The sequence below is a fragment of the Pieris napi genome, chromosome 2 (assembly GCF_905475465.1).
Source record: "Pieris napi chromosome 2, ilPieNapi1.2, whole genome shotgun sequence".
NCBI lineage: Eukaryota > Metazoa > Arthropoda > Insecta > Lepidoptera > Pieridae > Pieris > Pieris napi.
The window spans coordinates 7816259-7829496 of NC_062235.1; the positions used below are offsets into that span (position 1 = coordinate 7816259).

Below are 13238 nucleotides of genomic sequence, written 5' to 3' on the forward strand. Positions count from 1 at the left end.
AAATCACGCGAACGTACACCTTATTACAAGGGTATAAGGTTCTAGCGACACGCAAAAAGATGGTAATATCTAAGCCCACCCACAGAGGCTTCTTCGAAAATCCGGTATAAAAATAACTTGTTCTTACAAGCCGGCGTATAAGCTCCGATTAATACTTGTTAATGAAATGATTATTGCCGTTCCTGGCGTTTGTGTGTTACAAATGCCAACCAGGGACGGGGTTTTTCAATTTCATCGCTTCTCCTTAGGAAGATTCAGAGTCGAGACAGCCCGGACTAAGACAAACCCTCGTTTGACGAAATTCATAAAGCCGAAGAAGCGGTTGTTAGATCTAACTAATTTTGTTTAATACGTAAATTTTAATTATTAATGTGAGTACCTATCTGTTTAGCATAGACTAATAATTAAACAAGACACCTTTTTTTTAAATATAGAACAGGGGGCAAATGGACAAGAGGATGTTTAGTGATACCGCCGCTCATGGACACTAGCTCAATACCAGAGGGCTTTAAGGATTGGTACGCTCATTTCTTGAAGGACCCTAAGTCGAATTGGTTCCGAAATACTTAAGTTGGCAGCTGGTTCCACATGGTGGTGGTGCGCGGCCTAACTACCTCAACTGTTAATGAATCGTTTTATAGATTTCGTTTACACTTATTTAGGTTATAGGTCTAGGTTTATAGGTTAGGCTATCAAAGCACCAACATATTTGACGAAAAACAATATTTTGCCTTAAAAATATAAACAAATATAAAGAGTTTTATTTTGCTTTCTTCTGCAGGAAACAATTATGCCACCTGTATAACGAAATATAGATAGCTGCGGACTACACCCTTGACTCTATACTAATACTATGACTAGGATAAACTGAAAAACTACTGAACCGTTTCACCATTAGAATGCTACATTATCTATATAGATGCCAAGACGGTCTTTTAGGCCTTAGATTTCAATCATTATTAGAAATTATATATCCTTTCTGTCTAAGGAAAGATAAGTATTTCACGATAGATTTGTTACCTATTATGACAATTTATTTAGTCAAGTACATATTATATATTTAAGCGATGCATGTTAGTACTTTCGTTTGGTTCGTAATGCGGAGATGATACGTACGTACGTACAATGATTACGTACCTGTTGTTCTGGCCTCGGTTTAACTAAACGTTTTCCTAAAACGTGTTGCGTATAAAAGATTGTTGCGCTAATAACGTCGAGTCGGAATAACTTTAAAGTGATTTTTAAAAATAAATATTGTATGAAATGATGATGTTCGAGGAATTAACAGCTTTAACTAGTACAGCACTCGTAATATAGAACATGCGAGACTATAACGAAACTTCAGTAGCGATTTCAATGTCTCTTGAGTACTACGCGATCACAAGATGGCGATATCATTGCTACGAATATTGAAAGGACTAGATCCATACAAGGACTTGAAGTGAATAAGAGGATCACTACGGCACTTCGCTGCGATACGGATAGCTACCCCAACTTTAGCACCGCGCGATACCAAGTTGGCTACAACAGGGGAAAAAAGTATTTCAAAATTGCATATTGGTTCGATCTCGCCTGAAGTTACAATGTTCTACACGTTAACAAATGTTATTTTTTAATTAGAAAGTACAATTATGTTGCGTGTTCATTTATCAAATTAGGTGTTGGTTAAAATCGTCGCAGTTAGCGGGCTTCTAATCCGGCTGTGTGAAGCAGGCTGGCGCCTGAAGCCGGGGAGTTAGCGGCATTACGCAATAAGATGCTGTTAAATATATTAACGCCAGCCACTTTGACATAAACTAGCCAAACGGAATGGTTACAAGACCAAAATACCACGTAATTACACAATAATGTTTTAATAAAAACAACATTATCATACAATTAAAAACCAAAAATGTAGTGTTAATGAAATATTAAAATACAACTGAGCGTTTTCTAAGGCAGTTTTTGCACACGGTGGTGGAGTGACACTGAAGTATTTCCGAACTATTTCATGAAAGGCCGGCAACACACTTGCGAGCCTTCTGACAATTTGTTTTTTAGCTATTCGATTTGAGGAATTAATCGCCTCAGTTTTCTGGCCTCATCCCAAACATTACATGTGTATTGAGTCGTATCTTGTGGAAAAATTAACCGACACTGGGGATGAGAATATAAACGCAAGATGAAATTCGAAGTGCGTTCGTGTTGACAAAATAGACGTAACATTTGACCAATCACAATCAAACGAAACGCGCCGTCGTTTCCGTGTCATATAATAAAGCGTATTGTACGCTTTTAAATAATTTAATATAAAAAAGCTTATACATTATATATATTTAAGGATTAAAATTATACACCGTAGAAGTCGTACTTGCTACGCGTCGTAAATGTTTTAATAGAACCTATTTGATTGTTCTAAAATGAATAAATAAGAGTTTATTAATCTTGTCATAATATACCTACTTGATATTTAGTGTTTCCTGGAAGAGATCGCGATATATTGATAAAGCCACCTGCACAATGTATTTTTCCTTTGTTTCTTTTGTGAGTGTGAGAATTTAAATGTGAATTTAAATATAGGTTCAAAGCTAAATGGTTGAAGTTAATGTGTAAGCTTTTGTCATCTGATATTAATATTAATAAGCGCGATATATGAGTATTATCTTTAGGCACATAGTAATAAAACTGCCTGTAGGTCGGTTAAGCTTTGCAAATATATGTTAATGTTTTATCTGTAGTTACTAGAAATAATCCTCCATCGTCTGTTAGATCTATTCTACACAATTAATTGGTGATTTATGAAGAAGGTCTTCGTACCGTAATATTTTTCTGTAAATATTTTTAAGAACTCTCTAACTGCGTTTAACACAATTATTATACCTGTATCTGTGTTAATTCAATGGTAATGTCTTCCTTCAATGTAGGTACAACACAATTTTTTTCAATTTAGCAGTTACTGAGATAACCACGATCTATTAAACAAGCTTATAAAGACTAGAAGGTATAGGTGATAACTACTAAACATAAGGACAGTTATAATTTTATTTCAAATATTATTAGAAAAACGTAAAGACAAAATTTAGATACTTCGATTCACTAAAGGATGTTTTAATGGATTTTTATCAAGTTATAAATCATTATGATAATACAACACAACCAGTAATACCTATGGTTCAATTGGGAACAACCCTCGAAATTTAAATAAAATCTTCGCTTACCGCATTTCCTTTTGATGAGAAAATATTCAATAATTTTGTCGTCTCAAAAACCGCTCAATACATCCTTTCAAATTATTGGAACTCTGTCGAAGAAAACCGTTACTTTTGACAAGAGAGTATTCCTGTATTGTAGGCTTCGTTTGACAAGGTTCCATGTCTCTAAAGAGGGTGGATGATATTAAGTGCTCAAGGAAACTCGGTTTTAAGATGGGGAAGGTGTCTGATTTAAAGTGTTTTGGTCTTCAATTACTTATAAATGTAGCGTTTCATGAAATTATTATCACTTAAAACCTTGTAATTGTATATATTAATTTAATCTATTTATATCGTACTTATTTAATATGAACAAGCTCCAAAATAACCAACAAATACATTTATTAATTTCCATATTCATTTAAAAAGTAAACCTGTCTAATTTTGCCTGTTGCACATTTACCAGGCATTGCTCGACTCTATAGATTAACTTATACACTCGCCCCATACTCGTCAAGGTAGTTTCGATTAAAGACAATAGTTCAAGAATGAAGCATAGCAATTCTTAAAGGTCGCCAACGCACTCGCCAATATCTTGGCCACGGACCCCGTGACGAGGTAACTTCAGGCGAGCCTCCTGAAAAGATCCGACGGACTATCAGTTAATGCACTTACGAGTTTATCTTAAAATTGTTTCTTGTAAGTTACTCGTTACGCCATACATTTTTAATAAGAATTATTGTCTATGTTCGTCTTTTCTCATTTATTTTGCGAGTATTACTATGTTATCTTTACGTAAGAAAAGAATAGTGCTATCATTTGTACTTGCAAGTTTTTCTTGACTTTCGATCTTTGTTTTGCACCCCTATATAAATATATATCTACCTATACCTTATCATTTGTAATGCGTGATTCATGAACAAGGCTTTTGAAACTCCAATTTTTAATTAATTTTAATTTCAAAAATAAGAAACTATGAAATTTCTACATGTTATGTAACTATTTTTCTTATGAAAACACAAATTTTCAGCAGTTTCCCGGAGTTAATTCGTAGCCAAAAGAATTCCCATGTCTATTCGTCACAAAATAATTTTTCAATTTAAACCAGCATTTGAAAGATAAGTGTGTTCAAACATACAAACATTTTGGATTTATATATATTTCATGAGAGGATGCGATCAATCAATGATGATGCTTAAATATGCCGAGTTACCAGAATTACACTTTTTAATCGAATTATGAATCAAATAACTCACTTAACTTGTTAACTAAGTTTTTCCTTTGATATATTTGTAAATTTGTATAAAATGATTCACATAATAACATTTTTGTATGTCTTATAGGATATCTGATATCCAATAGATATTTTAATTCTACTCGCTAAGAGATGGCGCTTTAAAATAATGTTACTAGTCTGCTAGGAAACAGTTTTCATTACTCTTACATAATCTGTTTATTGCTTGACAATGAGCCACAGATACGAAAACTTTTAAAATGTAAAAATTCCAAATCTGAAGAAACAGGTAAATAATATATATACATGATCTTAAATAGAAAATAAGTTGGTGTGGTGGAAACACAAAGTGAACAGTGACAGGAAGTTTAGAGAATTAAAGTGCTACTACTTATATATTTAAAATCTATAATTTTTTAACTTTTCAATAAATGTTATTCATAGCTAATATTATCGTACCTTAAACTACGTAAAATACATATATAATACTTACAGCGTAACCAGAAAAAACCTATAAAAAACTAATTTTTAAGATTATTTAGGTTTTATGAATAAGTATTTATTTTATTACATAATACCAGATGTTTTGGGTATATATAGGGTATAGGTATATCTCATAATAAGTATAAATAATAAAAACCTCATAAAGGGTTAAACGTCAATAGTTATACGTAAGAAATGAGTAAAAATAAAAATGATTGACATTTGAATGTTGTGTTTGGTATAATTATTTTATAAATTATAACGCTTTTAGTGGAACCTTGCTAATGGTATTAGTAATAAGTAATATTTATCTCAACACTAATTCATGCATAAATTTGGGTGCATTTAATTTTTTTCTTTAATTTAGCTGATAAACCTTTCAAGACCTCGGTCCATATATAATTAAATAAATCATGAGTATTGTATCAAAATAGAATCGCTGAGAATTAAAATTAATTAGGGATTCATACACTCAGAATCGTTCATTAAGTTAATATCGTTTATTGAAAATATAATTACTATCGAAAGCACAAGTTCTCTTTCACTTTTTTTGAAGTCGGTTCCACAACGATTAGGTACGCTTCATATTTTCTGCCATCGCTACAGTCGGTTTTGTATTAGATAAGTATAAAATATAATTGTTACGCTATCTACCTATACATGGATATTTTCGTTTTTGAATCTATTTATACCAATATGTCGATAAGGTCGCATATTACCTATATTCATTAAATTATATTTCATATTCATATAATCAAATTCAAAATCATTTATTCATTTAGGAAACACAATGTACACTTATGAACGTCAATTAAGAAATACATATTAAATGCTTCTAATTTTACATTAACTGCCAGTTCTCAATTTCTTTCTTTATTCATAAGTCTATAATAATACGTTCAGACACAGAGGTCAGTAGGTACAGAGACATTACAAAAATAGAATGCAAAACAAAAACATTAAAAGAAGATCAGAAGTTTCGTGTTTTAAATAAATATGATTTTATATGGCAAAAAAAAGGGACAAATAGACATACATATAAAAATATTAAAACGGTGCCGCCCCTACAGGTAATATATATATATCTATCAAATAATGTATCTAGAATTAAAAACAATTGAAAACAAAGATGAAAAACATGAAAAATTTAAACAAATAGAATATTAAATATCTTAAACAAGTAAATAAGGTATTTATTTATGTTTATATAAAATAGCTATATATTTATTGATGACTGCGTTCTTACTAGGTATAGTAAAACTTATTATTCAATAACAAAAGTACGCATTTGCCTTCCTAAATAACTCTCCATATACAGTAGGCACGCTATTATAAGAATAAAAAACTAAAGTTGTAACGTTAAGTGTTGTAACCCAGCGGGAGGAATTATTTCAGTTTTATAGCGAGTTTTTGTAGCCGTAGCAATTGGCAAGAACCGTGTAGGAGCTAGGAGGTAGAATGCGGTAGGAGGTCGCGAGAGTGTGCGGATTGAGGAGGGCCGCACAAAAGATATCGCCTAACGAGCACAATTGATGAACGAACGGAAACGTGGCCAATTAGACAGGCTAGGCCGTGAGCGGCGCGGCCTGCTCTTGCTGCGCTTGTGGCTCTCTGAGCATTGTGACCATTCTGAGGTGTTCATCATAGCTAATCCATGTGGGAAACACTGACAAAAAGAACGCTTATCTATAATTTTCAGGCTTTTCTCTAAACAAAAAATACTTAAAAAACTTTAATAAACACTTCATTATTTGTAACCTTTACTACCTATATTTTTAATTTATTTGGTTTTGGTGCCAAAGAATAATGATCAAATTGCAATTCTCAAGATACGATACTACTCACCGGTGCCTAATAGACGAATAATAAAATTTTTGTAGTATGGTAAAGATAATGTAATACGTAAGGCTAAAAACGTTGAGAGAAAACTGATTGAAGGAGCGTGCGTCCGTGTGGTGTCGTGCGAGATCGTGCGGCTCAGTGCGTACGACGACGAACGGACGCGAGGTGTGGCGGCGGCGGACACCTCACCGCGACGAAAAAACAAGGCGCGCGGCGCCGCGGCCCCGCCCGCCGGGGCGAGGGCAGCGGGCGGGGGGCCGCGCCGCGCCATTGGCCGCGGCGGGAGGGGTGTCGGAGCCGGCGCCGCCGGCGGCCAGTCGTTTGACGCCTGCCGCGCGAGCGGGTGTCGCCAGTCGCCTGGAACGTGTCACAGTCGCGCCGCGAGTGTATACGCGCGGGCCAGAGCGCGTTATGGACGTTGCATGAGCGGGCGCGAGTGCGACCGCTGGAGCCGACGGGCACGCCGGCCGTGGAGCGCTCGCCGTGGGCCCCGGGCGGCGCGGGCATGCGCTTCGAGGGCGCGGAACGGCGCGACGCCGTTGCCTTCCATCCGCTGCTGGCGCCGCGCCCGAGCGACTTCTCGGTGTCTGCCCTGCTGACGGCAGGGGCACTGCCACCGCCACCATATCTTCCCGCGGCGCTGGCCGCCGCCGCCGCGCTGTCCGGACCTTGTCCGCTGCTCAAGCCGCCGCCGCCGCCTTACGCACCGCTGCCTCCCGACGACGACGGCGTCGTCGACGACCCCAAAGTGACCCTCGAAGGCAAGGACCTCTGGGAGAAGTTTCACAAGCTCGGCACCGAAATGGTGATCACCAAAAGTGGCAGGTCAGTACGGGTCCGCTGTGCTGTCGTCGCTCGTATCTGTGCGTACCTCCAGCACGATGCCTTACGTGATCTGAGTGTAGTGTGTGTCCAGTTTACGATCTTCATGCGTTACGGTCATAGCGGTAAGTCGATTCGATGTAGATGTGTGCCTAGCCGTCTAGAACGATGTTTGTAGATAAAGTAGGACGCGTGGAGTTGTTTACAAAAACAATCCAATGAATTACACATACATTAGGATTAGTAGGAAAACACCAGCTATTGCATCTATTCAACACTATCGCCTAAACGTCAAATCAAAATAAAACAGCCTATTTATAAATTGGTAACCGGCTAAACCGGTCTCTGCAATAAATTACACATATCTCATCTTGTTTTGGGTCTTGAAAGGAAGCATAACTCTATTACATTCCGATTAATTAAGTGCTTAATCTCTTAAACTTTTAATGCTAATAATAGTTATGTTATAAAGGAACGTAGTTTAGTCATTTAGGTAACTAAAGTTCTTCGTTTTTTAGCAATTAGGTAGATATATTATTAAAACGTCTGAGAATGCTGTTGAAACATAAAATCTATAATCATTAAAATAGATTTGTCTTTCAAATGTCTAATAAAAATTAACTAAACAATTAATAAATATTGGAAATAATTGCAATTAAATCGTGTGTCGTATTAAAAGACTCTTGTCATGTTTATAGGCGCATTTTTTCGCTAACCGACGGGAGTTGCAATCTGTCACGCACTAATAAAAAGACAAAACTGCATATCACATAGCTTTAAATTACACAGCAAGCCTGATATGGTAAAAATGCCTTATAAAATTATAGTTTTTTTAGAAAATAATAAAGTTATTTAGATAAAAATAATAGTATTTCTCTGTCCAATAAAACTTATTAAGTTGTGTATGGCTGCTAAAAAATATCAAGTAAAATTTAAGTTGTGTAACAACTAAATCGATCCTATTGGAAAATAGTAATCTTATAGGAAATGCATTTAATGACAAATAAAGAATGAAAAACCGTCCACTTTCTGTAACTGTGACTAGAAAAACTAGACTAGAGAAACTAGAAAAACTGTAGAACTTAACTGAAATTTCGTATATTTAAATACTTTTTTATTTAAATATACGAAATTTAATTTATAATCTTTGAAATGACAAAAACAAATATTATCTGTTGATGGGCCAAGACTATCAACTGATAATTTCTTTCTGTATATTATCCTAATCAAGTATTTATTTGTCAGAAATAAAACTCACTTCCAGCCGAAATTAAATTAACACAGCCTGTTTAAAGGAAGTCGTTTGAACTATAAACTCTCCTATGGGGCAGACATTTCTGTGATTTATTAAGTTTCATTTAAGTATCCATCAAAATTAAACTTTATTTCGTATTTCCTCCATTTTGATCTTAATGTTGTACCACTGAGAAACTAATATATATACCTAAGCGATATTATCTGTAACATACTTGAGTTTATTCTAAAGCTAGATAATACATAAATAAATATATCCTGAGATAAATATTATCAAACCAAATCTACAGCTTAATATAGCTAAAATCTTGAAAATCGAAACCATTGTATAATTATTACTAACTATCGTTACCTTTAATTGTAACTTGGAAAGCCGACGCTAAATTCTTTACACATTTAGAAGGTGATATATGCCTATGAACCTCACTTAAAATTACTGTCCAAGAATTAATAGGAATGGTGCAAGTATATCTTATGTGTGAAAGTTGAAGTATAAATACTAAAGTAAAGAATAAATAAAAAAATCTTATATTGTATGACGATTGTTAAGATAAAGTTTTAGTTGTTTAATACAGCGATTTTTATAAACCATACAATTTCAACGCTAATCTCAGGTAAAAATTTCTTCTTATAGTGAAGTAGGTTTAAAATAGCCAACAGCTGACGATATATTTATTTTCAATTTGCTATGATTAACACTGGGAATTTTTTTTAAATACCGTGAAGAAAAATGTTAAATACCATGTATGTATTATCAAATTATCATTAGGAATTACATAAACCAGTTGTAATCTAAAAAAAATAAAAATTATTTAGTATCTATATAAAAAATCGAATATAATATACCTACTTATAGGTAATAATTCACTTAGATTAGTATTTTATCTAATATAATTATTATCAAACAGATGACCCAGCTTCAACAACAGTGTCGTATTTCACGAGATGTCAAAAAAATATTGGACATACCTACCTACGGGAATCAATGTTAGAGCGCCTAAAACCATAGCTATAATTAAAATGCTTTATAATAGAACATATAAACATTAGAAAAGGCCTAAGCTGTGACAGGACACTCTTTATTTGAAAAGCTATTGACATAATAATTATAATTTTTTACTGACAATTAATTATTTTTTAATAAAAAAATGCAGCTGAAATGAAGACGTCTTGTTTTCTAACAAAAAATATTAAGATCTACACGAGAAAAAAATACACAATTTATGTATGCAATGTTTAAGTAGATAAATAGATAATAAATAATCTAACTAGATATAAATACACAATTAATTAATTATAAAATGTACAAAAGTCATGTACCTTATAAATCAGTTTAATTAAAGAATATCAATTAATTGCTCATTAATTATTACGTAACGTACCTACCGATGTTTACTTAAAACTTGCGTATCTTAATTGGGAACTTACAGATAAATAAACTAAAAACAAGATAATAACCTTGTTTCAAAAATTACTGTAGCATGGAAACTGAAAAAAACAATACGAACTGTTTTCAAAGTATTCAAACGTGGGAACCAAGGGTTGCCAAAATTTCAAGGGTGACACTTGAAACATCAAAGCGCGGGAAATTTGAAAAAAGAAAACAACTTGGAAGAAAACCGTTGTCGATTTTTGTTACTTGTCTAAAATCTTTTTGCTTATAAAAACTATTTTGTTTAATTTTGTTTGTGGTACTGAGGTAATAAAAAGCTGTCTTAAAAAATAGATTTTATTAAGTAATTTTTGTAAATTATTATAGTGTTAACATTAAGAAAAAGAGTAGGTACCTACTCATTCGTGTATATTTAAAGTAGTTACCGATGAAGTTATTTTTTCATTACATTTTATGGTCTAGTACTGAAGCTATTTTCTTTTGAACCATAGATTAAATTAGAAGTTGTTATAAATGCTTTCTTAATATAATTATTTTTATTGTTCTACCATTATGTAGAGATAATTAAATTAAAGAATTGGTGTTACCCATTTTGCCTAAGTATCATCTGCGCTAGACTAAATATTTTCTTTCAGACTTCTTAAAATATATATTTGTGACATTAGTATAGGTACATTTAGAAAGAAATACATTATAAGTAAAAAAAACTTTCGTGATAAAAAGTTATTTTTAAATCTTATCTATAAACTGCTTGATTCGTATTATTTTCTAAAGTGAAAACTACAAGTTCTTAATGTATTATTTTCAATGAAATTTGTGTTGTACTTATTTAAATAGTAATTAACACAATTCCAACCCTGCAAGTAAAACCTAGGTTACCCTTATAGATAAACAATTAAATGAAACGTTTGTTAATCATAGCATGGACGTAAGTAAATTAATTACTGCAACAATGTAACAAGAAGACTACTATCTATTTATATTTAATAATTTATGGTTCATAAAAATAATCTTATAATAAATTTATATTTTCTATGAAGACTTCGATTGTTTCGCTTGTCATAATATTTTATCATATATTGAAAAAACGGTAATGTTTTATTAGTACAATCAAAAGTTATCTTCCCGAATCCAAAACAAACATGGGTAATAGGGGAATAGTTGGGAAATTTCGTAACTAATCTTCATGTTTTCGCAACGAATAGATATTCCGTGAAAAATAAAATAACTGGTAAATATAGAACGTAGTAGCCTAGTAAACGTACGCAAGCATAATTAATTTGCTTTGAATTATTGCAGAAAGTAAGAAGTAAACAATGTTTACAAGTTGGCATAGATAACAGAGGCGTCACTTAGACTATAACATTAAATCTGACTGTCATCTGTCAACAACCTGTCATAATGAATTATTGGCAAATGACAAATTGTAAATACGAGGCGTTCTAATTGGGGGTCAATAGATAATATTGTCTTTTGTTTCATGATATATTCTTGTGTATACATATTGTATGACACCTTCAGTATTGTTTTCACCTAGAAAAATATGAATTTATAAAATATGATATGAAATAGGTGCCTTAGATCTAAAATGTACCTAGGGTTTAGCCCTATAGCAAAGTTTCATACATTATTGAATTAGGAAGATATATTCCCTTAACATATATTATTTATATTTTGTTTCCTTTAAATATGATTTGTTTTCCTGATAGCCCAATGGGATAGAGATAGTTTGAATAAGTCTTCATGACTCGAAAATTAATTAGATTTAATGCGCTTTAATTTTATTGAGCATTGTTTCGTATTTTTTGTCTTCGCTTTTATTACATATTCTTAAAAGGATATAAATAGGTGAAGATTGTAATTAATAGTGCAATTTGCTTTTTGTGTCACGACTTATATGGTAAAAAGGCAGATATATTTACTGATATATTCTTATCGTTGTATTAAAACAGTAGGTAGATATATTATTACGGCTATATTTTTTACTAAAATATATCGACCGCACTCCACTATTTTGTCTTTTATTTCTTTGCTAAATAAACCTCCACCTTTCTAGACTATAGCAACTTCGTCCTAAACGAGTATACACGCTTCTAAGAATGATTCATTTTTAACCTCCCATCGCAAATTTGATGATATTTATAAAGGAGATATTTAGAAGATCTATAGGCTAGAACGCATTTAATACTGCTTTATAAACATAATTATTTTGTATGAATTTAAGTGAATTAGCCTAGTGGTTTTAGCGTGCGACTCTCATCACTGAGGTTGTAGATTCGATCGCTAGGCGTGCCGATGAACTTTCTGCGCAATTAACAATCGCTCGTACGAGAAGGAAAACATCGTGATTAAACCTTAGACCCAACATTCGACGGCGTATAATCACTAACTATTAGAAAAAACAAATGATTTCGATACAGAAATCTGAGTCTCACACCTAAAACCCACAACCTTTTTGTTGTTTTATTTAATTAAAAAAGTAGTAATGAATAAACATTGCATGGTAGGTATCGAATAGTTTTTTTTCTTTTTTCCGAGTATCGAATATTGCGACAACAAACATGATACAACTTTAAGCTTTATCTATATCATAGGTATCTAATATTTCACGGTCTTATTTATAAACGTAAAGTAATTCTCAATTAATTGAAAAATGTTTTGTCTCGTTTATTTGCTAAGAGACGAGGTTTGTGGTACTGTAATTTTCCCTCACATATTTGGTTATTGTAATTAAAAAATTGCACTGACGTCCATCACTCATTTAGAATTAATTCGCCGTGTCGGCCATCTTGTGGGCGCGGTCTGTAACTCTATATGTAAACAAAATTTCTTATCATACTCCGGTGCTAACACCGTCTTGAGGTGACAATTTTTAATTAACTGAAAAACAGATATTAATTGTTACTAATTAACTGATAAAAACTTATTTGTCGAATGTTTTCAATAGTTTTATAAACAATAACGACCTATAGGAAAACTTTTCTCACTCCAAACTATTAATAGATTTATCTTGTTGGAAATTAACTGTGCCCTGTAACTC

At 33.0% G+C, this 13238-nt stretch overlaps 1 protein-coding gene across 7 annotated transcripts in view; it reads left to right on the plus strand.

Moving 5' to 3' along the window:
• Positions 1-7057: 7057 nt before the first annotated feature.
• The window catches only part of LOC125059389 (optomotor-blind protein-like), a 75017-nt gene continuing 68836 nt past the window's right edge, over positions 7058-13238 (plus strand). For all 7 annotated transcript variants that reach the window (XM_047663804.1, XM_047663821.1, XM_047663813.1 and 4 more), the window contains exon 1: positions 7058-7554. In XM_047663804.1, the coding sequence (XP_047519760.1) occupies positions 7235-7554 (320 nt within the window). In that variant the 5' untranslated portion in view covers positions 7058-7234. The remainder of the gene's footprint in view (positions 7555-13238) is intronic.